This window comes from Sinocyclocheilus anshuiensis, unplaced genomic scaffold (genome assembly GCF_001515605.1).
Source record: "Sinocyclocheilus anshuiensis isolate Anshui unplaced genomic scaffold, SAMN03320099.WGS_v1.1 scaffold1098, whole genome shotgun sequence".
NCBI classification, from domain to species: Eukaryota; Metazoa; Chordata; class Actinopteri; order Cypriniformes; family Cyprinidae; genus Sinocyclocheilus; species Sinocyclocheilus anshuiensis.
Window position 1 is genome coordinate 593424 of NW_015538053.1, and position 27917 is coordinate 621340.

General features: G+C 37.4%; 1 protein-coding gene across 1 annotated transcript in view; it reads left to right on the forward strand.

Moving 5' to 3' along the window:
- Window positions 1–27917, forward strand: part of LOC107682070 (ral GTPase-activating protein subunit alpha-1-like) — a 73086-nt gene that overhangs the window by 33886 nt on the left and 11283 nt on the right. Inside the window, exons 25-38 of the mRNA XM_016478453.1 lie at window positions 49–177; window positions 326–451; window positions 2380–2438; window positions 5287–5395; window positions 6078–6188; window positions 6277–6345; window positions 7061–7192; window positions 7670–7853; window positions 9843–10824; window positions 14022–14093; window positions 14266–14389; window positions 14504–14659; window positions 20035–20193; window positions 22366–22493. Of these exons, the coding sequence (XP_016333939.1) occupies window positions 49–177; window positions 326–451; window positions 2380–2438; window positions 5287–5395; window positions 6078–6188; window positions 6277–6345; window positions 7061–7192; window positions 7670–7853; window positions 9843–10824; window positions 14022–14093; window positions 14266–14389; window positions 14504–14659; window positions 20035–20193; window positions 22366–22493 (2540 nt within the window). The remainder of the gene's footprint in view (window positions 1–48; window positions 178–325; window positions 452–2379; window positions 2439–5286; window positions 5396–6077; window positions 6189–6276; window positions 6346–7060; window positions 7193–7669; window positions 7854–9842; window positions 10825–14021; window positions 14094–14265; window positions 14390–14503; window positions 14660–20034; window positions 20194–22365; window positions 22494–27917) is intronic.

Here is a 27917-nt window from a genome sequence, read left to right on the forward strand (position 1 = left end):
AACTTTGTTCAAAACTTTTGTGTTGACCTCTTTCTCTTTGCCTTACAGGACATTGTGAACACCATCATTAAGCACTGCTCACCACGATTCTTCTCTATTGGTCTTCCGGGAGCCACAATGCTCATCCTGAACTTCATAGTGGCAGCGAGCCGTGTAACCGCCTGCTCGTCCCTCAATGTGAGAAACCACCGAACTGCTTCCAGATATCACTGCCTCTACATGTGTTAACATATATGCACATGTGTTTGCAAATGTTACACCCAATGTGACTTTGTAGCTGTTGTTAATTGCTTTTGTCTTTCTCTTTTCTTGGTCTTTCTCCCAGGCTCCACGGGTGGAGGCTCAGATCTTGTTGGGCTCCCTGGTGTGCCTCCCAAACTTGTACAGTGAACTTCCTGCCCTGCACCCTACAACAGCTGACATCCTCATGACGAAATTCACAGATGTCAAGGTATCAAAACCTGCCCCAAGAAAAAAAAATATTGATGGGTCAGGACGCATGGATGCATTAGTGAGGCTATTTATCTACCTCTTTTTTCCTTTCTATAAAAGTTTTTAGAATATTTAAAGTGTTTTATTTATATATGAACTTTATTAATAATTCTAATAATTTTTTTATTTAATTATTTAATATATGTATATATATATTATAGGACAAATGCTTTGAGCAATTAATATAATAGTGCATTTATAATAATAATATCATTTTTATTATTAGATTTTTTTCATTATTCACTATAAATATTTATAATCCATACCATGCGAACCAAAACTGTTGCACTTTAGTCTGAGAAAAGCTTTTGAACTGACTGGTTGTTCTGACAAACCATCAACTAATAATTGGAAAATAAGCGATTTTGTGCATCTTTCCTAAAAAATAATCTCTGATATCATGGGGCTACATTCAACCACCAGCCTTCAATCAGGACTTCCTTATGTGCTTATATCTGTAGTCTGTGTTTAACCTCTGATCCACCGCCTGCCCTTATGCAGATCCAAGTGGCTGAATGTATGCCACTCCAACGGTTGTTTAGAGTGCAGGGAAATCTCCTGTAATTGTTCCTGCCGACTCTAATGTGCTAATGGGCGATCAGCAATGCAAGCTGCATTGACCCAAACTCCATAGGGCTGTTGTTATTGTGTTGCTGTGTTGTTCCGAGCGACGGTAAGGAGCTAATGCCATGCGAGGAGGCGTCCGTCACTCACATGCAGAAATTCGCATGATGGCATCTGATAACCAGGAGCAGACCATGAATGACAAGATGGTGGTTAACGTGATCCTTTTTCTGTGCGTGTGTGTGCGCGGGCAGATGCTTCTTTTCCAGATGGTTGGATGTGTCACGTTCCGAGTTGCCAGATTGCTGGTTTTATGTCAGATTTTGAGTGTTGTGAGCGGTTCTGATCATTATCTGTCTGTCTGTCTGCATTATCTCACTCTGTGCATCTATGTCTCTGGTGGGAGTGTGTGCAGTGTTGTGTATGTTTCTGTGAGCGAATGTGCTGTGTGAAAGTCTGTGTGGCTAAGAAATGGGTACATATTATCTGACACTCTCTAGATAGAATGAAATTGATCAGTATCAGGAAGTCGCCGGTTCCTTGAACAGGATTTTATGCACCCTGTATTTTCATTGACTGCCATTCAGAATTGTCTATTTGTTCTGACGCAAGGGCATATTAAATTGATCACAAGTGCCAGTAAAGACATTTATAGCGTTGCAAAAGATTTCTATTTCAAATAAATGCTGTTCTTTTGAATTTTCTATTCATCAAAGAAAAAAAAGTGTCACCTTTCCATAAAAATCTTAAGCAGCAAGTTTTCATCATTGATAAAAAGAATTGTTCATGATCATGTGAAGACTGGAGTAATGTCTGCTGACAATTCAGATTTGTCATTACTGGAATAAATTACATTTTAAAATAATTTTAAACAGACAACTGTGGAACTTGAAGCTTGTTTCCACCACAGGATAAAAAAATTAAAAGGTTATTGCAACTTATCTCACTTTTTATTTCTGAGAACAAAAACCTTTCTCTGAGAAATAAATTCAAAATTGAAGTTAAAAACAAGCTTTCATAGAAAACCGTTATTTAAATTGTTTCAATTCAGCCTTGGTGACCCTAAAAGACTTTCAAAAATCTTACACTGCAAACTTTTGACTGGTGATGTATATCGATTATGCTTTATTGTATTAAATTAGATGTTTTACTAGTATCTCATTTTTTTAATTATATGCATATTAAAACAAAACTATTTTAATTATGTTTTCATTTTTAGGGCTTTTAAAAGTGTGAAATTCACCCAAAACTTTAAAGAAATAATAAATAAATCAAGTATGATATGACCCCGTTAACAGTGATTGTTTTGTTTTTCTGTTTCAGGAGCATATAATCAAGCATATCCTGACCTCTGCCAGAGATGAGCCTTCTGCACCAGCGAGGTACAAGCCCTGAACTCAAACACCTTGTCCTAGTCAAAGCTGTGACTTGTTACCACATTTACTCTGACATGTTGTGCTGTGGTGCTTAGGTAAACGACACAAGTTTGAATTTGGCTCGCAGCGTTTCCTGATCCCATTCCCCCACACTCTCCACATCATTTCCTCTTCCACTAAATAAAAAAGTGTGGGGAAAAAACATGTCATCTTAGCTAGGTGTGTCACATTAAATAATTTGCCTGTCCTTACTGATTGCAAAATACTACATGTAAAGATGGTACTCAACCAGAATGAGCTTTTTTAAAATGCAACCAGCTTCATTTAAATGCAGGAGTGTAGCCTATCCGTTAAATTATCACTCACAAAATTTGAGATGATTGACAGTGATAACCATATCAACAACAATATTACATTTCAACATTAAAAAAACATAATTAAATAAATATAATAATTATAGAAATAGGCAACATTTATCTCTGCATTAATGTAAGAATGCTACATTCCTTATATAAATGACTAAAATGACAAAACTAAAATAAGAAAAATAATAACTAAATAGTATTTTTCTTAAATATAAAATTCATTTTTTTAAGAAGAATACTGAAACTAAAAATGATTACATGAAGTCTCGGGACAGTTTTATTATAGGTTTGCGTGTATTCACTGCATGATTTGATGTAAAATTAGAAATACAGCATTCTTATTACTGCAATATATTTTTACATTTGTATTGCCACAAGAACTGCAGTGTTGCCACCAGTGTTGGGGGTAACACATTACAAGTAACGCGAGTTACGTAATCGGATTACTTTTTCAAGTAACTAGTAAAGTAACTTTGTATGGAGTAACGCAATATTGTAATGCATTACTTTTAAAAGTACTTTCCCCAACACTGGTTGCCACGTACAATTAAAACAGTTCCAAATGAAAACAGTACAAAGCAGCATAAAAATTAAGAACAAAAGTTTCTGTCTCTCTTGCAGATGCGTGTCTTTTTCAGCCAGTTTCTTTCTCTCTATCACGGACGCTCCGCATCTCTCATGAAACAAAACAAAACCAAGCAACAAGAGAGACACGCTCTTCATTCGTCTCACTTCGCAATAATAAAAATAATCAGTGGCATCATGCAGATAATTTTTTTTAAGTCATTTCTTAAAAATGAACCAAAGCATGCTCATACATTATTAACGTCTTACTGTCGTTATTAGCCCTTAATAGGTTGAGTCTTACATGTATTCTGTAGCTTATTGTGAATATACGTCATCAGTTTTGGACACCACAAAGCTTAAATGCACCTGATTTCTGCGCTTGGAAACGAAAGTTGTGAATCAGCCGTTGTTTTCTGTCATTTAGAGAAATGTGTCAAATCTGCACACATCTGCAAAATAATTTTCACAAAAGGCTAACATGTAAATGAATATGTAATACATATCTCATTAAATGACAAAATTCTTAAGTTGTATTGTGTTGTCTAATTCATTTTTTATTTTTTACATTTTGGATGGATCTCCCGCACGACGAAACTTATAAATGACATTGGCTTCAAATCATATTTTGTATTCCTCATTTTACATCAAATCACACAAGGTATATGACTCTATATGAAAACCTGCAATACATTTAAAAAAAGGACAGATAATGAATAAGTATGCGTGAAATGCTGAAATGCATCAACGAATTATTAAATGTAAGTTTCAAACCTTTCATATGTGACAATAGTGCCAAAATATGTGTTAGAACTAGGCCTAGCCTATAACACTCAAAATCTTCCTAACAATAAGCTACCTTTTCTATCGTTTTATTTTTTATGGCATAATGCACACCTCTTTAAATGTAATCTAAACATTCAAAGTTAATACTGGCTGGTACTGTACAATAAAAAGTCAGCACACTTCAAGCAGTGCCATCACTGTAATATTTCACTGTTACAGTGGTCAGATAGCTGGAACATTATGATGAATAATTTGAGATTAAATGTCATAATGCTTTATTAGCCAATTATTGTAATATTACCACTGATTTATTTCATTATTTTGTATCTTTACAAGTTAAAATGTAACCATTCCATCTTTATTGAGCAATGGTGTCAAATGTCCCTTTGTGCCACATGGTGGTGAATTCAAGAACAAGTTTCACATGTGACTGTGTCCTCACGGCGGCGGTAATAGGCATTACTACCTACTGTAGTAACTAAATCAAGCAGTATGAAATGTCACCAATAAAATTTCAACCAGAGGACAAAAGGTCAGGTTGGTTATGACAAAAAAAGATACTGTAAACGTGAATGTCACTAACACAAACACTCAAATAATCCAGAGCATACAGCAGCAGACAGAAAACATTGTGCATTAAAGTGCATCATACCAATTCCATAAACATAAATCAAATTTTAACAGGTGAGTGTATAATTGATTAATTGATCCCTTTATGTGGCTTGTATAGTTTATTGCATCAGGAATGTATTATTATAGTTCTAAATTTATGATTTGGATTTTTTGTTATTGGAATGGTCTTGTGTTTTCCAGGTCAGTGCTTCCTCCTTGTTAGATTTATTTTTTTAAATGAAAAAAATAAGTGACCGTAAAGACAGAATGAAAATAAAAATAAATAAAAAAGTAAATTAAAGTAATGAAAAAAATATTTTTCTTACTTTTTTAATGCTTTTAATGTTTTTGCTTGTCACATTGTAAACATTTCCATTTCCATATCTAAAGCACAAAAACATCTACATATCTAAAGCATGAGATTGTGCATTTGTAAAATGTTTGATGTTTAATTTAAATGTGTTGGAAGTTATCAATTTATTTTAAATTAAATTTATATCTTGGTTTTTTTTTGTTTTTTTTTTCAGGTCTGTGGCTCTCTGTAGTCTGGGTATTTGGCTCTGTGAAGAGCTGGTTCATGGCACTCAGCATCCGCAGATCAAAGAAGCGCTCAATGTCATCTGTGTCACTCTCAAGGTAACAGATGCTTGGTTATACAACAAAATGTACATATATTCTGCTGTTAAAGATTGATTATAAACAGAATAGAAGCATCTGTGTTGTAAAAGAACCTTCACTGGCAATGTACTGTAAGTGAGCACAGCAGAGAAATGATGGCATTGCCCTTGGCCTGAGTCTTCTGAAGCCGTTCCTGATGCCTGGGCTCACTGCACTGGCACAAGTGTGTTCTGTTCATCCAGAAGAAGATTATTCCATACTCCCTGCACCCACCCCTACCAGCCTTCCTAAATCTGGACCGTCAACATGTTTGGCTTCTCTGCTTCTCACAGACAGAAGGCTAATCCACTGAAGAATGCACGCTTCAGAGACTTCGAGGAATTATTACATTTCTGTCTGAAATGAAGGCTAGGGCCAACAGACACACACACATACTCAAACTCTGGTCCAATCAGAAAAGTCTGTTTGTGATCGGGTCAATTCTATTGGCTTTTTGGAGAATCTGGTGTCAGTGGAGGGTTAGACATGAGGGGCTCTCTGTTGGGTGCGTTCCATGAAGCAGAATTAGGCAAAGACTCATCCCGTCTTAATCAGCTCAGATGAGGCCCACGACACAATTTTGCAGTTTTCCTCCACACATGTCTGAGCACATTAAAGTTGCTGATTGCCTCCATTTTAACCCCTAATACCTTCCTTCCAGTTCTCAAATAAAACTGTTGCCTTGGTGGCCTCTGACATTCTGCACCTGCTCATAAATTATGTGGACGAACTGCAGAAATTCCCACCAGACACTCCAAAGAAAATAGTGGAGGTAAAGTCAGTCACAGTGCAAGTAAGCTGAATTTTAAGTTGGTTTGGATTTGTTAAATAGATACTAATGTTAATTTCCTGCTTTGTAGGTCCTTATTGCAACCATCACTTACCTTCTTCCAGCCACAGAGTCTTCCCCTCATGAGTTGGATAAGAGGGTATGTACCCCAACACAATGAAAGAACACACTCGTGTACATGTGAAATAAATGCTTTTTTTCCAACCAGCAGCTCATAATGGTTTTTATTAAAGAGAAAGTACACCTAAAAACAGAACAGTTTGTCCTATCTACAGTAGATGCAACACATCAAGTAATTTTCCTGTTCTTACACTGTGTTTGCTACATTATAAGTCTTCTGAAGCAATTTGATGGGTTTGTGCGAGAAAGAGGCTGAAATTGTCATACCGGTTTTGGGTGACATGAGGGTGATGCTGAGTTTTCATTTTTGGGTGTACTGTTTCTTTAAATTGGTCACCAAATTGACTGACATATCATAAAGGTGTACACCTGAATATATATTTATATATATATATCAAAAGTGGCAGTAAAGACTTTGTTACCAAAAAATCTATTTGAAATTAATTATAAATAAATAAAAATGTACCAGTTTCATCAAAAATATTAAGCAGCACTGTTTTCAACACTGATAATAAGAAATGTTTCTTGAGCAGTAAATCAGCGTATTAGAATTATTTCTAGAATGATTTAGAAGGATCATGTGACACTTAACACTGGAGTAATGGCTGCTGAAAATTATTATTTTAATTATTATACAGGAATAAACTACAATTTTAAATATATCAAAATAGAAAGCATTTATTTTTTAATAATTTTGATAATAATTGTATTTATTTTACTTTATATCTTTCCAGCTGGTTGTGTCTCTGCTGCTGTGCTTGCTGGACTGGGTGATGGCTCTACCTCCAAAAACTCTCCTGCAGCCGGTCCAAAGAGCCTCAGACAATGAGAAAACTGACAAATCCGTCCTTAGCTGCATCTATAAAGTACGAGGCCAACACTCACATCTGCTATTAAACATATTTTTTATATCTCGATTTACATATTTTTTTATTTTTGTCTGTGAATGCGGTACATTCACACAGGGCTTTGGCGTTAATGCTTCTCATTTACTTTCAATGGGTGATGTCATGTGTTGCCGAACTGAATCGTGGGTCCGTCGGCGTCGCAACACTGGCGTTGCTCGCGGCAGAAATTGAAAATTTCTCAACTTTTCAAACGCCAATGGAGGCGTCAGCCAATCAGATCGCCTTATGCAAATAACCTAATTGCGGTCCAGTGTAATTGGCTGTTGTCACTATGACGATCGCGTCAGCGCCAAGCTTCAGACACACCCTCCGTCAAGCTTTGATGCCGATGCCCTGTGTGAATGTACCGTTACCCTGTGAAACAACTAAAGACATAAACAAGTGCACCCCACTCTTTATTTCTTTGTATTTCTAACCCATTTGTCCATCTGTCAGGTCCTCCATGGCTGTGTATATGGGGCTCAGAGCTTCAGCAACCCCAATTACTTCCCCATTCACCTGTCAGACTTGAGCAGCCCAGACTACGACCCCTTCCTGCTACTGGAGAACCTGAAGGAGCCAGAGCCGCTCCATTCACCTGAATCTGAACGCTCCTCTAAACTGCAGCCCGTCACTGAAGGTGAGCGCATGTCTTCTGCCTCTCTCTTGTACTTGTTTTGACCTCCTTTAAATCTCGTGTTTATGCATGTGATATTTTAGTCAAGTTCAGCACTTACTTTTGTCTTTCTCCAGTCTCTGTTTCCTACCTCTTGTCCTAACCTGTTGCAACATGACAAGTTTTGATAATCAAGTAATTTTTCTGTCCTCACATAAAGCCCTTGAGAATGAATTACTTTTTAATATGTAGATAGGCAAAGCACAATTTTGGACCAATGAGATGTCACTGTGGGTCTAAGTGACCTATAAATTCATTTGCCTTGTAACTTTATTACATAACAGCTTTTTACTTGCATTAACATAAAAGCTGAATTGATAATTTCTGACTGTTGCAGTAAAAAATAGAGCTTGTTGCACAGTGTTAACCACCACCCAGCCCATTTCTCCTATCTTTATCACCTTCTGTAGTTAAAACAAGCATACCATAAATCAGAAGAAGCAGGAATGAACTAGCTAAATGTCATCACCGAATCTGTTTGCTCCCTCATGCTAGTTTCAGTGTGTATCAGGGAGAGGGCGGGTTTGAGATTGACAGCAGGGGGCTGGTTTCCTGTGCTGCCGTTGCTGTGTCTCTCTCCATCAGCCGAAAATAACTAATCATTACAACCCTGAGTGAGACATGTGTCCACCACTTTCCTACCTCCATTACTCTTGAAATTACTCCTAGCGCTGGATTCTTGCTAGATCGGAGGGCACTCGGCGGCTGAGGGGGTCCGTACAGAAGACTGCTTCATCAGGATAAAATCCCTCACCCCCGAGAGCTCCGGTCTAAGAATGTTTTGGCTCATTAAGGCGGTGGAGAGTGTCGCTGAATGTGATTGGTGTGGTGTGTTGATTGGGGGGAGTGGGCCTCTGGCACGTCGAGTGCACTGGTATTGGGCTGCTCTCCGCATGGTTTCTTTGTGAGTTCTGGTAGTGTGTGAAGAAGGGGTGTCTCCATCGGGAGCTTCTTACCAGCATCGAGGCATCTGCACCTCTCCCCAGGCATCCTGCATTCTTCATCACACCCTAATGTCCCTGTATTCACACAAGCCGTCTGCACCTTCACTCATCTCAGCTCTGCAGGAGTTTAACACTGATAGATCTGAAAATCACTACATCCCTGATGAAACGAATGCCTAAACTCTATTCCTTTACTTGTTTCTAACACCTTTTCATCACTGCAGTCTCTCCACCTCTCACTTTCTGATTTTTGATTAAATTCTGCAGGATAGATTTGGGGATGGATCAACTGATTAGTGAGGTCGACTACTTAAATTTAAATGTAGTTTTGATTTTTTTTTTTTTTTTTTCATTTATTATTATTTTTTAAATTTTTTTGATATTTTATTTTATTTTTGATTTTGTTTTAATATGTTTAATGGTGGTTTAGTTAGTGTGGTAACAGTATCCTGTTAGTTTCCACAGTAAAACCCTCTCTAAAAAGCAGCATCTTTAAATTTGTTCACATTGAAACTCCACCACTGTGGTCATTCACATTCAGAAAAATAACTGGCCATTGCAATGTCTTGTGCTTTTTTTGTCAACTTAAAAACAGTCTTAAATAGTCCTAAAAATTTTACATTCTATTTTATATTATTTTTGCTCCATCAGTTAAATCCGCATGTAAAAATGCCAATTTCTGTAAGAAACATGGCTGATTATGCCAGATGACCCCAAACTAGCTTGAATATACAAGGCTTCCATAATACTGATTGGTCAATAAGATGTTCAGTCAAGTTGATTGTGAAATTGTGTAGTTTAGAACATCCCAAATAGATTTAAACTGAGCTTGAGAGTACTTTACTCTTGGTCAGATTAGCCAAAATACTTCAGAAATGAACACCCAAGTAGTAAGGGATATGTAGAACTTTATGAATGATGGGCACTATAGTTGTCTTTGAAAATCTCTTGAAATTTCTGCACATACAACTTCTTGTAAATACATCTTTGTATTTTTGTGTTTGTGTAGCGAGGAGCCGTATTCAGCAAGGCCTGATTTCAATTGCGGCACGCACGGTCATATCCCACCTGGTCAACCACCTGGGTCACTATCCGATGAGTGGTGGTCCGGCCACTCTGACCAGCCAGGTATGCGAGAACCAGGATAACCCATACAGCGAGAGCACAGACCTGACCCCTGAGCTTTTCGACGCACCCAACTTGCAGTTCTTCGTGCTCAATGGCACCACCCTGCTGTCCTATCTACAGATCCGGGCAGAAGACGGCTTGCCCGGTGGCGGGATGTCAGCTGGCCTCACCACCACCAGTGCCTGCGTTCGGGTGATCGTGAGGGACATTTCCGGAAAACACTCCTGGGACTCAGCTATACTGTATGGTCCACCTCAATGCATCACTCCCAGTCAAACTTCGCACCTCTACTCATCCTCTAATCAAGCAGGGGGTGGTAGCGAACGTGGCCGAGATGAGGACAGTCTAGAAAGAGGCGGTCAAGAAGAACCAGAGGATGAAGCTTTTCAGGAGAATGAAGAGGACCTGGATGAGGAAGAGGTGAAAGAAGACGGGGAGGAGGAAGAACTTGAGGAAGTGGACGAAGAGGAAGAGGCAGGGCTGGAACTGATGGCCCCACAGGCCAAACGGCAGTGCAGAGAGGTGATCCCAAGCTGGGACTCCCTGCAGGATGGGGAGGACGCCCTGGATGAGATGCTGCAGTACCTGGGATACTCCAGCCCAGAGTGCCTGCAACGTACTGGCGCACCGCTCAACATTCCAGCCCCGCCGCCCACCTGCGTGTCTGAGAAGCAAGAGAACGATGTCATCAACGCCATCCTGAAGCAGTGTGACGAAGAGCGGGATTTTGCACTCTATCGTGGGAATGACCTGAACATGAGGGCCGTAGTGCAGCAAGAGCCAAGCCCACAGAGACCCCAGTTGGCCTTCTACTACTGCAAACTTCTCCTCAACATACTGGGCATGAACTCCTGGGAAAAGAGGTAGGTAGCTAATCACCTCTTGAACACACATTGCAGTTGCAAATGCCTGGTAATCCTATAGGGCAGGTTTTCTTTTTTAAACCTGTCTTGGAGGCCCCCCAGCACTACATTTTGTTGGTCTACCTTATCGAACACATCCAATTCAGGTCTTACAGTCTCTCTATTAATGAGCTGATGACTTGAATAATGTGTGACAGATGAGGCAGGCATACAAAATATACATTGCCGAGGGGCTTCCAGGACAGGTTTAAAAACCCTTGTTATAGAATATTCACAAGTACAAATCCTATTTATAACAAACTTTTTTGGGATGGTGTACCAGCCCAACATGTCTCCCTTATATGAGCCATCAATTTCAGGTTTCTTGGAGTCTCTACTAATGAGCTCAGTTGATTCAGGCATGTCTGATTAGGAAGAGATTGAAAATGTGAAGAATTGGGGTGTAGGGCTGCACGATTAATCGAATGCGATTGTCATGCGCATTTTGTTAAAAAAGACGGTTCTGTAATCAGCAGGAAATCATCATCACGTGCTTTCAGACGATTTTATTGCGCGATTATGAAATCGAAGAAATCATTCCCGATAATGACAGCTGTTTGCATAGCTTCTCAGTGAACTACGGCTCTGTGAAGTAAATGCTGCTCCATCTGAAAGCATGTGAAAATACCACATTTAATAACATATTTTTACTCCAAACTCACTTCATAACGTCAGTCGAGTGTTTGAAATAAATCCTTCTGTGAGATGATGTGGCTTCTTACACAGAATAAGGCCGCAACATATTTCATAGTATTCTAAGCAGTGATAAAGGCATTGCATTATAAATATACTTTATTTTAATGAAAATGATAATGATAATAATAAGAACTCAGATAAACCTTAAAAATATATTGCCGTAGTCGTGTGTTTATTAGTCACGTTGAATCAGTGAAAGCAGTTGAATCTTCTGTTTATTCAGCTGCAGCGATAGGCATTTTCTGGGTTTCTTCTGCGAGGCTGAGATGATGTGGCTTCTTACACAGAATAAGGCCGCAACATATTTCATAGTATTCTAAGCAGTGATAAAGGCATTGCATTATAAATATACTTTATTTTAATGAAAATGATAATGATAATAATAAGAACTCAGATAAACCTTAAAAATATATTGCCGTAGTCGTGTGTTTATTAGTCACGTTGAATCAGTGAAAGCAGTTGAATCTTCTGTTTATTCAGCTGCAGCGACAGGCGTATTTGGAGTTTCAGCGCGAGAGCGCCCTCTGGCCTTTGGATGGAGATTTACTGCTGATCACAGAACCTTGCTTCACTGAAAGATACGCATGACAATCGCAGCTTCTGTCGAATCGCTTTCTCGATTCCATTTCGATTTATCGTGCAGCCCTATTGGGGTGCCTCCAGGAACTTGTTGGGAAACCCTGGTGTATCCTACTGGTTACAGGTTTGGGATGATACCTAAAAATTTGCAATATCGAACATCTATAGGAGCAATCCTTCAAAAAAACAAATGTCCTAATAGCAGGCATCATAATGGCCGATGTGGTTTCCTCATGCTAGAGTTGCTATTTTTTCCAGGATTTACAAAAATCAAAAGAAAATTTCCCAAGATGTTTGTAAGAATGCAATTCTAATACTTTAAGAACATCTTCTGCAGGCTTTTTGCGCTCTCTGCAGATTACTGTAATAATCAGTATAAGTGTGCACACTACTTGTGTTACAACTGACTTGACGGGAGTTCAGCACTCCAAGTCACAATTTTTAATGCTCTGTCTATTTTAATTTTTTTTTTTTTTAAGTCTTGTCTCAAGAATCGGTCATCGCAGGTATTCATGTACAATACCCAAAGTCATTCGCTTCATCTTGTCCACCGTTTTAGTTAACATTGAGTCTTTTGGGCAGTTTATTACTAATAACAAACAAATTCCACTGACCACGATTCTGCCGATTCTGTCTTTATCTTAGCTTTGTTTAACTGCCATATCAGATAGTTTAATCCTTTGGTCTGGGAATTAAGTGTTCAGCAACACTTCATCAAATCATCCTGCCATTTTTTCCCAAAAGAATCACTACATTGTTTTGCTAGAGTTTGTTAGCACAATCTGGGTGATGCTGTTGTTGAAGGCCGATAATGCATGTAAACATCCTGTTTGCTCACACCTCTCCCTGATTGCGCAGAGCCACATTAATCTGCTTTAAACAGTCAACAGCTTTCTGATTAGCTTATCCACCAATAGACACTACAGTGCTGCTCACTTGCTGCCCAAACCTCAGTTTCCGTCCCCCTCCAAAATGCCTAATGGTTCTTCTCATTGCATTTGACTGTAAGGGTTCAATCCCATTCCATTTTGTGGTATTACAGAGAATGGTTAAATATTTTGCTCTCCAGGCATTCATGTATCATTTATCCGTGGTCAGAGACTAAGGCATTGCAATCCGCCAGGCCATTGTGTGTGTGAGCTCGCACCTAATGTCGGCCTTTTATGCCGTTCGCGCATTCGCCTCCTGAAATGGCTCACTTTCAATGGAGAAAATGAAGACCATTACATTGTAACAAGCTAATAAAGAGACCCCTGCTCAAAGAAAAGGAGTTTTCCACATGACTCACGCGGCCACTTGGAGGGAGCGAAAGATAAAGAAGGGGAGAGGGAGAAAGTAACTGAACTCTGAACTATAAAAGTTGCAGACGGAAAGAAGTCGCATTATCTTAGATTTACAAGTTTTTGTTTTTTTCTTTTCATGACATCATGTGTAAGTTTTTGTTTTATGGCTCATCGTGTCATAAGATGGTTTTCAGCGCAGGATCTTACATTGTTTGCTTTCATTTGCGTTTCTGTTGCGGGGTCAGATTTTCCGTGAGTCTGTGAGAAAAACAAGGAAGATGGTAATTAAGCAGGCGGCCACTTAATGAAAGCGATCTAATGCAGTCTAGAACAGCGCTTCTCCAAATAGGGTTTGTGAACCATAGCTAAAACTATCTATCTATCTATCTATCTATCTATCTATCTGTTGTTTTTTCCATTGTCTGTCAATTCTTCTGTCTGTCATTATATCTATCTATCTAGAAATCTTTCTTTTTTCATTACATGGATGTTGTTCTTGATCGCCTGTCTGTGTGTAAGCTAATTAACCTGATCAAAGATGCGTCATCTGGTGGAATATTTCTCTTCATTAGATTTTATGTTTAAATGTCCTGTCTCCAGGAACAGTTTCCACCTGCTGAAGAAGAACGGAAAACTACTGAGAGAACTGAAGAATCTGGATTCAAGGCAGTGGTATGTTATGCCACTTTTTATCCAGTATTGTTTCTTTTAAAGCTATTAGGAAAGGTCTTTTAAGAGTAAACGGGAAAAAAATAAAGCATTTACCTGTCTGTGAGACAACGTGATAAAAGTGTACGCTCGTTTTGCTCCTAAATTTACTTTCTTCTCTATTTACGTTTTTCAGTCGTGAAACACACAAGATTGCTGTGTTTTACGTGGCAGAGGGACAGGAAGACAAGCACTCGATACTGTCCAACACAGCCGGGAGTCAGGCCTATGAAGACTTTGTCTCAGGCCTGGGGTGGGAGGTAAAATCTTGATAATTAATTGCTGGGAGGCAATTCATTAATAAATGTTGTGTGTGCAATATTTTATATGATATTAATGCATGGGCCCTGACAAACTCTTTCCTCAATGTTCAGGTGAACTTAACGAGTCATTGTAGTTTCATGGGCGGCCTGCAGCGGAACAAGAGCACGGGTTTGACCATGCCCTACTTCGCCACCTCTACAGTTGAAGTCATGTTCCACGTCTCCACACGCATGCCTCCGGACTCAGACGACTCGCTCACTAAAAAGGTAAACTTGTAGAAGACTGCATTTTGAAGTCAACTTACGATTTTAGTCAGGTTACATGACCAATTTCTACCAGTGTTACTTTAGTATTTTATAGATACTATTTTAGTATTTATTAGTATTTTGAATTAGCTTTTGTTTTTAAATTGTCAGGTTTCATTCTAATGTTAGTTAAAGTTTTAGTAATTTTGTTATGTGCTTATGCCATTTTAATTAGTAGTTTTTTTTAATATTTCTATATAGTTTTGATTTATTTTTATTTCAGTTATTAGTAAATCATCACCTTTTTCAGTTAGTTGCCAAGGCAACATTTTGAAGTTTAGCTTTTTTCATCTCATATTTTTAATTTCAGCTTGATTTCAATTAATGAAAATAATTTGTTTTTAGTTTTAATTAACAATAGCAAAACTGATTTTAACCACATATCTGATCCTTAGAATTAAAAAAAAGACTGCTTTTGCTGTACTTTATGTAAATAACCTCTGCATTCTGTATAACTTACTCTCTTCTGCTAAACACGAAGAAGGTATTTCTGAAGAGTGTTTCACCTATATGTGAACACATATCTGCATAGTACACTGGTCTCAAAAGAACAAGGAGAAATCTTGTTTTCCATCACTCAAAAGCTGTTGACTCTCTAAAGACTTAAACTTTCCCCCTGCCAGCTCACCTGTGGAAGACCTTTTAGATTGTAGTCTGTGTCATTTCTTTCATAGCTCTTCTGTCTCGAGTTTTCTCCAGCGGTGCAGCTCTGCTCCTCCTGTGCGGTGGGTGAAGTGGAACACAGAACCTTTGTGACCTGTGCGTTCACACCTCATCATTAAACCTAACCCAGGCTAATCTGAGGAGTGGGACACTTATACCTGCCGAGAGCTGAGCTTTTGTGTTTCTGGGTTCCTTGTAGAGAGAAAAGGTCCTCTCTGCTGTCAGAACATAGAAAAGTAGAAAGTAATGACTCCTAACAGCTGTACTTTATTCTCTCGTTCTGCCTCTCCCACTGGCTTTTATCTCGTCTCTCTTTTATTTAAAGAGGGATGTCGCACCCTTTCTTTTTTCACTTTTCTTGCAGTCGATGTGACCTTGTGGAGAAACATCACTCTCTAGTTTTGCTCTTTCTTCAAGGGTGTTTCTTCACCTATGGGCACTTTTTTGCCCTGTGGACTTTTATAAATTAAACTCTCTTTAAATGCACTTTTTACATTCTAGCTAGTTTATTTTTTTGTCTACTAATAATATCCAACAGTGGATATACATCTCAAAAGATGTTGTGTTTAATAGCATTCTATGGTGGAGATGAGGATGGCAAAAAAAAGACTCCTTTGTCTTTGCTAAGGCTAATAATTTCATTGCTAACATTTTATGTATGCCAAATATACGCAATACATATTTTTATATTTTTTATTGCATAAATTGACACAATTAGATTTTTATTGGAAAATGTTTTGTTCTATTTACTTTTTTCTTCACATATCCCGCTTTTTTCCCAATGACAATTTAGTTTCATGGTAAACAAGTGCGTTAACGTTTAAAAACAAAAATGTGGCAATTTGTATTATAATTATTGGCAAAATTGTTCATTTTGATTGTAATCAGACAACTGAAGTACAGTTTGTTTTTAAGATCATCATAGATTTAAAAAAAATGCTAATATTTTTATTGTGGATTTTCATATTGTAAGATTGTAGTTCTGGGTCTGGGACAAAGGTAAGCAATAAAAACTAGTAGCTAAAAATGTAAAAAAAAATAAAGGCATGGTAAAAAGTTGCCAAGTCTGTTTTAATGTGACATTCATATAACAAAAAGAACAATGTTACAAGCTGTTAGTTTTAATAAAAATCAACCCCTGGGACATTAAAGTGTCCGTACTTGAAGAAACACCCGCAAATGTCTGTCTGCATGGGTATTTTTTCCGTTCACATGGGCAGCACAAATCTAATAATGTGCAGCATTATCCTTAATGAGCTTGGCTGAAAGGCTGTGATATGGGGCTGTTTGTGGAGCGGCCAGCCCCATGCCAAATGACCAATCGCTTGTCATTAGTGCTGTCCCCTCACTTCCTCACTCATACGTCTTCTGGGGCAGAGATGAGGCGATAAGATACTAATGCGCCCAAAAGACTTCTTAATGAATGTAGATAGAAATGTGATATTGCTGCGAGGGTCAGTGGGGAGGGAGGGAGGGCTACAGTGGACCGAACGTAAGAGGGACGTTTCATGGGGCGTTTATTCGGTGGTAAAGGGGGTCTCTAATTAGATTACCACGTTTAGTCTGAAATGGTCTCGCCTACAGCTTATTGTGTCTTCTCTGTTTTTATGAGCTGGGCAGGTATGCTGAAAGGGGGGTTGTGGGATATTGTCGGGAAGATGTTGGACTGTAATTGGCTTTAAGCAGAAGGATGACAAGATGTAAGGTCCGTTTTCATGGCCCACTGTTTTTAAACCGATGTTTGTCCCTGTTGAGAGAAATGGAGGATGATGAATAACATGCACATTAAAGTCAGCATGAAGTCATTTTCCCATTTCAAAACACACTACCATTCAAAAAATCTGGGGTCAGTAATATAATGTTTTTTAAGTTATTATACTCACCAATCCTGCATTTATCTAATCAAAAATACAGTAAAAAGTAATTTAGTGAATTATTACAATTTCAAATAACTGTTTTCTGTTTTAAAATATAATTTATTTCTGTGATGCAAAGCTGAATTTTCCAATACTCCAGTCTTTAGTATCGTATGATCCTTCAGAAATCAATTCTAATGTGCTGATTGTAATTTTGTGCATTTCTTATTATCAGTTGAAAACGGTTGTGTTGCCTAATATTTTTGTGGATTTTTTTTTTCAGGATTCTTTGAAATATAGAAAGTTCAAAACAACAGCATTTATTGGAATTTTTTTAACAGTATAAATGTAAATTTACTGTTGCTTTTAATCAATTTAATGCATCCTTGCTGAATAAAAGTATAAAAAAAAATTTTTTTTAAATCTTGCTGACCCCAAACCTCTGAACAGTAGAGTAGCAAAAACTGTTAAAGGGTTAAAGTAATTTGAAATATTACATTTATACATGGGTTCTTAGGAGAAAAATAAAATGCAGAACTGTAGAAACATGTATCTTTTTAACACTGTAAAATCCTGGATTTATGCATTCATTACCTTCTATAATTCAGACATTTCTTTCCTCCATGTTTTTTTGTCATTGAGGTGACTGAGCACATCTTGCAATAAAAAATCTAATGCAGATCTATATCTTCTTATCACAATGAGGACAGGCCGTTTTGAGTTTCTACCACAATGATGCCATGATCTGTAGCATGGGCTGCCAATCGAATGTGGCATTTCTCAGAATGATATTACATGATTAAACAAAGTTGGCCGAGAGATGAAAGAAAATCTCTGTCCAGACCACCTTATCGTCCAATAAAACTCCAATCATTTTGTCACACGGACACACACCCTGGAACGAAATAGCAGTCCCTGATCTGCGGCAGTGCAGCTGAAGGCTGGATGTAATTCATGGCTGTAATTTGAGGACGAGGCGTGCGGTGAAGTGAGGTTTGGGGCGGTGAAGGGGTTTTGGACTGCCGTCCCTGCCCTGCAGGGGAGCTGAGGAGACCTCCACGCCACGCACGGCTGTATTCCACCCAAATTAGATTGGGTCCGTCCCTGTGCTGCATCGCCTATCATGACTCCTCAGAGGCAAATTGGATTTACAAGGGCTGCTGGAGAGGCTATCCAGAGCACGATCTTCCGATAGCAACTCTAAACCATGTTAATTAGACACTAAAGCGTGTCAGCGCGGCCGCTGGTGCCACGGCGCACACACATTTATTTTTCTGGGTTTTTGTTTTTTTGGTCTCATGGCTGCCATTTTCTGCACTGTTTATCGTCTAACATGCTCTCTGAAGGATTCAGAAAAAAAATTTCCACACTTGGCAATTGCAAGTGAATTGAGAAAATGTATCAGTCGAAATTGTTACTTACAGTCCATGAAAATGTTAATGTATTATTCTAAAATCTATTATTTAATAATAATAATATTAAATAACTATTCTAAATAGTTAAGAAATGGTTTTTATTATAATATATATATTTTTATATTGTATATTTGTTGTCCTTATGGCATTAATGTAATTTGAGAGAATTTAGTAGCCATAAAGGTTTCTCAGTCCACATATATTTATATATATATATATATATATATATATATACATACATTTACTTTTACTATACTTGCCAAGTGAATTGAGAAAATTGGACATAAATGTTTGTTATAGTCCATGAAAATAAATTATTACATATTATTACATTTTGTATTAAATATATCATTTAATAAATATATTTATACAACAGTTCGTTCTGGTTCTCAAATCTGATTGGTTGAGAACCGTGAGATATTGTACTGGTATCGCTACAGGAACGCCCTTTCACAATTTTGTATCACTCCGCTTGTTCTAGCCGGGTCTATGTTTTTTTTTTATTATTCACTTTTTATTGTTTCTTGTTTAATTACACACATGTTCCGGCGAACTGTTGTATAAACGCAATATCACTCTCGTACTCGAGTGATATTGCTCATATAACTATTATAATTTTAAATGGCTATTATAATTTTTATATATTTTTTACATTTATATATTTATGTTATTTATATATTATTATTAATTTATTATTTTATAGTATCTCATGGCAATTAATGAGTTTGCTGCTTTGGTATTTTTTGTAGCATCATATAAAACTAGTCTCTACTATATGCATTTGATGGTCAGAGAGTGTTAATTTTGTACCTGTTCACCTTAAGAGTAACAGCCTTTCTACGATCTGTGCTGATTTAAATAACTTGAGCCAAAGGAATGATGTCCAAAGGACAGAGTTTGTCATTGGTTGCATAAAGGTTGAGGCAGTCGCTCGGGACAGTTGATGGGTCGCTGCGCCCATGGCCTTGGCAGTGATTGAGCGGGTCCTGGGAAGATGGAGTGATTGGTGGAAGATAGATGAGAGGAGGAGAGACGGGACCGAGTGTCCGTTCTCTCAACTGTCACAGCGCAAGGTTAATAACACTGTAGTGGATATCGCTGGACCATGGCAACGTGTAGTCGAGATTCAATTCAAACCAGTTACATTTTTGCTTTTGTTTTAGAAAACGTGACGGTCATAAAATATGAACAACACGCAAGCTCAAGGCTTCTTGCAGAGTAAACAATGCATACAAGTGTATTATGGATGTGAACCCCACAACGAAAGTGAGGTATCACCATTCAGCCTTAGGATACTATAGAGGAACCATATCTTTAAAAAGTATACTTTAAATCTGTTTGGACAAAAGCGTAATCTAAATGACATATTTTATGTATTCTCTCTCTCTCTCTCTCCATACAGTTAAGGCACCTGGGTAATGATGAAGTGCATATCGTGTGGTCCGAGCACTCGCGGGACTACCGGAGAGGCATCATTCCTACTGAGTTTGGAGACGTGCTCATCATCATCTACCCCATGAAGAACCACATGTACAGCATCCAGATCATCAAAAAACCTGAGGTGAGCTCAACGCTGAACCCATCTCAGACGAACCAATAAGGACTGTCTTTTAATTATTTCTGATTTCGGTCTATAACTAGAAATGTCACAAACAAATATTTTTTTTTAATTAAACAATTTTTGAATCTTTTTAATGTATTCAAATAGATTTGTAAAACATATTTAAAGCACCTGACTCATTCATTTGGGAGTAAAAGTGCGGGATGGGATGACATGTTGAAGTATACACTACTGTTAAAAAATTTAGGGCCAATAAGATTTTTTTTTTTAAAGAATGAATATTATTATTCAACAAGGAGCCATTTAATAATTCTAAACAGTTATAAAAAAAATAATGATTAAAAAATCTATTTCAAATAAAAGCTGTTTTTTTTACTTTCTATTCATCAAAGAATTCTGAACATAGAAATGTGTCAGTTTCCACAACATTTTGAACAGCACAACTGTTTTCAACATTGATTATAGTAAGAAATGTTTCTTGAGCAGCAAATCGGCATATTAGAATGATTTCTGAAGGATAATGTGACACTGAAGACTGGAGTAATGATGCTGAAAATTCAGCTTTGCATCACAGGAATAAATTAAATTTTAAAATATATTAAAATAAGAAAGAATTGTTTTAAATTGTAATAATATTTCACAATATTTTTTTTTTTACTGTATTTTTGATCAAATACAAACAACCTTGATGATCATAAGAGACTTCTTTCAAAAATATTGCACAATTTTCTGACCCCAGAATTTTGAACGGTAGTGTAAAACCCTAATAATGAACAGCATTATATAAATAAATATTTATTTTATTACCAAAAGAACATGTGACATGTGACCCAATTGAAGCAAATTGTCTGAACGGGCCTGTAGGCTAAATGCATTCAAATTCCCCGAAAGCCTTGTCCATACTTTGAGGGAGGAAAACAATTTGAATGGCCGCTGAACAGAGAGATCGGTATACAGCAAAGCAGAGATGTTTGTTAGTGCATCACACCCGTTTGTTTTTCTGTAAACGAGCTCGATGCTTTGTACAGGAGACAGTGGAAGCATATCTGTCTTTGGGCACTACCAATCATTGCTTCCTGCTCAGTTATGTCAGGGCTAATTGAATGAATGGGATTCTCAGAATTTAATTCCGCTGTGGAGATGGATCCGAGACGAGAGGCTCAGTCTTTCATGCAGTCTGAGGAAATGTAGAAAGATGGAGAGATAAAGAAAGACGAGGCCTGGCTTTTATGAAAGTCCATTTAGACCCCATTTCAGTGCACGAGGGCTATTCACTGTATCTTTTCTGCTTAATGTCAGATTTTTTTTATGTAACAGACTGAAATACGTCGGAGGTTTTGACATTTCCATGCCTCCTTTTATTTGAAGGATAAAGCTGCTAGCTTATATGGTGTGCTATAAATAATATATATCAATAAAATGATTGGTATCTGAAAAAATTAAAATACATTACCATTCTAGAGTTTGGGGTCAGTAAGTTTGTTATTTTTGAAGAAATTAATACTTTTATTCTGCAAAGACACATTCAATTTATTAAAGTACAAATAAAGACCTTTATAATGTTACAAAAAAATTCTGTCAAATAAATGTTCTTTTAAACTTTCTGTTCATCAATGAATCAATGAAAAAAAAAAATTTCTTGAGCAGAAAATCAACATATTAGAATGATTTCTGAAGGATCATGTGACACTGCAGACTGGAGTAATGATGCTGAAAATTCAGCTTTGCATCACAGGAATAAATTACATTTTAAAATATATTACAATAGAAAACAGGTCTTTTAAATTGTAGTAATATTTCACAATATTACAGTTTTTTTTTTTTTTTGTAATTTTGATCCAATAAATGCAGACTTCGTTAAAAAACATATCCTACAGACCCCAAGCTTAACTAATAAAGTACTATATCAAATAAAATGGATAAGATTAAAAAAAGATGGACCATCACAATACAATATTTCAGACTCGATGTGAAGGAGTTTATAGATATTCATGGTTTCATTTTATAATCTTGTCATGCACATTTTTCATGCTGAAAATGTGAACGTATGGGAGTGTGAATAGGCCTTAATACTGATTGAAATGTGTGTTTTGTTCCTGCTTGAAGCTTCTCACATTTTGCTCTTCACAGGCCATTAAGTGTTCATATATCATGTCATCTCACTTTCCACAGGTGCCATTTTTCGGTCCCTTGTTTGATGGAGCCATAGTGGATGGAAATATCTTACCCACAGTGGTGCGAGCCACGGCCATCAACGCCAGCAGAGCTCTGAAATCCCTCATCCCTCTCTACCAAAATTTGTATCCTTTTCCTAGACTTTAACGAGTGCACGTGTGATTTTGTCATGTTTAAGGTGGCAGAAGCCTATTATCATTGTTACAGCCTGCTTGGTTGGTCTTCTGCTCTCTCCTGCTGCCGTACAGACCTGGCTCACGTATGTATGGAGTGACTTGAGAGCGGTCCGGTTGGTTCTGACGGGAGCAGGTAGAGCCGCTCGATAATTATTGATGTCTTATTTCTCAGCTCTGCACATGTAGAGCACCGCTCTCTGCTCACCCAGTCAGGCGGGTGATAGAATCATTCTGATCACTCCTCAGTGCCTACTTACCTGCCTGCACAGACATTTGCTTTTGAAGTGCTTCTTTGGCAATTTGGTGTTCTTTTCTGTCTCTTTTCTCTGTTATACGATCTGAACCTCCGTTGTTGTACTTATCTTATTTTTTGGGTCCACTTTTCAGTTCTTATTATACAAACACAACATGCATTGTCTCTAAAAATAAGCTTAAAAAGTAGTAGTTTAGCTTGTTTACCTTTTCAGAATTATTAGGGCTTTCAAAGTTAATGTCGAAAAATTTAAAGGAAATCAGTTTTATAAATCAAACCTATATGGAACAATCATATGCACTACCGTTTTTGAAAGAAGACTTTTAAGTGCACAAAGACTGCAATTTGATCAAAAATACAATAAAAAGAGTAATATCGTGAAATATTATTACATAACTATTATTACATACATATAACTTTTATATTGTGATATATTGTAAAATGTAATTTTCACAAGCATTTCTTCAGTGTCACATGACCCTTCAATTATTTGAGTATGTTGATTTGGTGCTAAAGAAACATTTCTTATAAAAAAAAAGTTTTCATGATTTTCAGGATGTATATAGTATTTTTTTTAACAAATAGAACAATATACATTTCTTTTACTGTCAATTTTGATTAAGATAATGCATCTTTGCTAACAAAAGTATTATTAAAAATCTTACTGACCCCAACTTTTTGAACAGTAAAGTTAATTATTAAGTATAACTTCATTTTCATTGACTTGATCATGCTTTCTTGGAAATCTGTGGTTTCTATTTTGATTTCATTTCTCATCTTATTCTGATCATTTTTAACACCGCATTAAATTATTAGATTAATTGCAATTTCTAAATCGAAATAAATTGACAGCCCTAATAATTAGTGGTGCTTGCCAAGATTATTAGTAGAGCCCGACCGATATATCGTTTTGGCGATTTTATCGGCCGATATGAGCCTGTCGCAGATATATTGGTATCGGCGTATATGCCACCGATATAAAAAATTGTTTTTTACAGAACATAAAACACAGATAAAATGCTTGTAAATGGTGTAATTACGTTTGATTACGTTTGTCCAGCAGAGTGCACTCCGTTGTTTGCTACTGGCAACCTGGATAAAATGCTTTAAAGCTTAAATGTAAGGAATAGGCTACCATTGAAAATTTGAACGGCCATATCTCCGAAACAGCGCGGCGGATCCGCACCAAATTCGGGGGTTCCCTTCAGCTCGAGAAGCCCTCTCGAATGGGCAGTTTCGGCTTTACGGGCAGTTAAAGGGTTAGTTCACCCAAAAATGAAACTTCTGTCATTAATTACTCACCCTCATGTAGTTTCAAACCTGTAAGACCTTCGTTCAGCTTAGGAACACAAAGTAAGATATTTTTGATGGAATCTGAGAGCCGTAGGAAACAGATCCGGCGTGACGCAGCTGACACAGAACAGCATACTGCCATGTCCAGTTCGAAGGGAATGTACATGTTACATTCAAAGGGCATTAAAGTGGGCAAGACGTGAATTTAAATAGTATTTATTTACAGAGTTATATAATGTCACACTTCTAAGTTTCGTCTGTTTGTGAAGACAGTGGCATAGTGCAAATCCGTAAATGAATGTTCCGAAGTGAAATAAACTTAAACGGAATAAAGTTTAATGGAATTGTATTGAAATAAAGTTGAATAAACTTCAACTTTACTGTTTAGTGCACTGATGTCAGACTCATTTTGGATAATAAAGTTTATTGTTAAATTGTTAAATGCCCTGCCTCCATCATTACATACAGTGGGTACGGAAAGTATTCAGACCCCCTTCAATTTTTCACTCTTTGTTATATTGCAACCATTTGCTAAAATCATTTAAGTTAATTTTTTTTCCTCATTAATGTACACACAGCACCCCATATTGACAGAAAAACACAGAATTGTTGACATTTTTGCAGATTTGCCTCCATTACATATCTTTGTCACGTCATTATAAGTGTTTCATCACCACATTTGAGTGATCATTGCCAAAAATGTGCTTATGTGTATACATATTCCGTTTATGTGTATACTGCATTCTATATATAGTCCCAGTCAAAAGTTTGTACACACGAATGGGAAAGTGTCCAAACTTTTGACTGGTACTGTACTATAATAGACACATAAAGAATATCGTCAGATATATCGATATATATATATATATATTGATATATATTTTTTGCTCCCTAATATCGGTATCGGCATTGGCCCTCAAAAAACCCATATAGGTGGGGGTTTAATTATTAAAATTTCTCATGTTTTAGGGTTAGTGATTTGAACCTTTAGTATTAAACTTCGGCTGTTGCTTTAAGTGACTGGACTGGAAAGTGGGAAAAATCCCATAGTTTTACATTGAAGGATGAACCTGAACCATATCTAGAGAACAGAATATCATTGATGGTTAACTCTTTTGACCCTCAAAGTAGCATAATTTTTATAAGAAACGAGTGATTAAAAAAAAAAAAAAAGGTTTAAGGCCTTCGGTCTGAATGAGACAGCCTGGATTTGAACTTTTAAGCAATCAACCGCCCATCATGATTTTTGCATGGTCAAGTGCCACTATAAAAATCTAGTTTCTTTTACTTTGACAATCTGCTTTGTTTTGTCGAAAAACAGTTATTGCTAAATGATTACAGCCACTGTATGCTTTAGATAGTGTTCAGTATCCAGACATTTCCAAGTCCAAATCCAGCCTCTCTGTGTCGTTGGCACCAAAGACCTTTAACCTTTCTTTAAGAGCGCTCTTTTCTTCTCATAGAGATGCTACTTCCAGAAAACAAAGCGAAGTCTGAGAGGAGGGGAAAAAAGAGCGAGAGAAAAGGGGGGGAAAGTGATTCTCATCTGCCATGTCCTCCGAGCCAGAGAGATTGTTTGGCTCAGCTTGAGTCTTTCGCTCGCAGCAATCTCGCCCATCTGTGTGCCTGCGCGGAGCTCGATAGTGGACTGAGCTATTGATTGGCGTGAGCCGCACAGGTCGATGCTCCTGACAGCCTGAATTACAGTAATCTGTCATTATCGACGGATGTCTCCCCAAACCTTTTCTCTCTCTCTGTCTTTCTCTATTCTCTCTTTTGGTCTGTTTTTCTTTCAGTCTGATTCCCTTTATTTTGAAACTGTCCCTCCCTCTTTTTTTCTCTTTCTTTGAGCACCCTCGCACCTTCTTTTTATTCTGTCATGTGCGAATAATTGATGACTGTGAGGGATGGATGGCAGGCTAGTAGTGATTAGAAGATCTATGTGCCAGATGAGCTGCTCTCCTATGATGAAATCGGGCCGTAAGACTGAGAGGACCCCAGAGATGTGAGGAAGGAAGTCACAGTATCTCCTGCTTACCTGTTGATGGTGTCACCACATGCAGTCATTGCCGAGAGAGAGAAAGTTATGTAACTTAATTGTCCCTTTAACGTCCTTGTATCTCTGAATCAATCACTAACAGGTGGTGTGGTGTAGTAGTTAAATTGCAGAGCTGGGAAAAGTTGCTGGTTCATAAAAGAAAAATCGATAATTTTGACCCATACAATGTTTTTTTGGCATAAAAGAAAAATCGATAATTTTGACCCATACAATGTTTTTTTGGCTATTGCTAAAAATATACCCCAGCGACTTAAGACTGGTTTTGTGGTCCAGGGTCACATGTATTATAAGATATCTAGAATTTTAGGGCTGGGTATTGATCGAGTTTTCCAGATTTGATTCAACAAGCTCTCAGTTTGATTCAGTTTGGTTAAATTATGATTAATTTCAGTATATTTTAGTAATTATTTTTTGTTAGAATTGCTTACTTATGAAAGTTTTTTTTTTTCTGCTAATTTAGTAAAATGTACAACACATTATGAATTACATTATTTTTTTTGGTGGGGGGCGTTACATTGGTCACTTTTTTTTTTAATTCAGTGAAAAAAAAGCTCATAAGACTCACATGTTTTGGGATTTAGTCTACAATAATTGTGCTGTATTTTTTTGATTCACTTAAAGAACCATTTCATAAGAGTCATTTGCTCATGAATTGTGCTACATTGCCAGTTCTGTATGTTTTCTGTATGTCTCATAAGAGTGATTCATCTCAGGATTCAGGCTATGCTGTTCACACTGAGAGTCATTTGTTCATGAATTATGCTACATTGATCATGCTGTATGTTTTTTATCCACTAAAAGAACCGTCTCATAAGACTCTGTCGTTTTGGATTTCGACTACACTGGTCATACGGGATGTTTTTGGTTCACTGAAAGACCTGACTCATAAGTCATTTCTGGATTCAGTTTACACTGTTCGCACTATATAATGTATGGTATTTAAGTCACTAAAAGAACCAGGCTACACTGGTCGCACTTTATGTTTTTGATTCACTAAACGAATCGAATCATAAAGAGTCATTTATTTGGAGAATTGGACTGCACTGGTTGCATTGTTAGTCAATCACATTGTTTGGGTTGATTTGTGTAATTTGAAAGAAGTGGAAGTAGTTAAGATAAGTACACATGGAAAGAATACATTGGCTTTTAAGTCTCTTTTCATCCATATAATCAAGCTTATTTTCTTTCACCTGAATTGCGTTGCACGCTGAGCCTCAGTTTGCCACCTTCAGTTTCACAGAAAAACAAAATTAGATTTTGTCTGGATACACGTCAGGTGCTGTTCTTGCTGAAGAGGTCCACGTTTAGAAATGTTTAAATGATGCACCAGCTGACGCATGATCACAGTAGCCCCTCTTTAGTTCAGCAGAGACATGCATTGTGAGGTAAATTATCTAGATTTAAGAAAGCCAGACCAGCGTTTTCCTTTTATACAAAGTCTGCAGTATGCCTTTGTCAAGTAATGTCAAAACATCATCTTTTTTTCCTAATTTTTTGCCCTGAAATTCTATAATATCAGACTTTTTAATCCGCTGTTCTCACTTTTTTCCCTTCATCTCTTCTCTTTTCTCATTCTGTAAGCATTTTCTCAACATGCCTCAACCTCTCTTGTGCCTGACTCTAAGTTCCAGTTCCTTCTCTTGGCCCCGGGCTGCATCCATCTGCCTCCCTGCACACTGATCACTCATTCGGCATGACTGTGAAATTAGGGCCTGGAATGGAGAGAAAGGGGCCTCTTTGGTCTTAATGTCTGTTGGAGGGAAAGGAA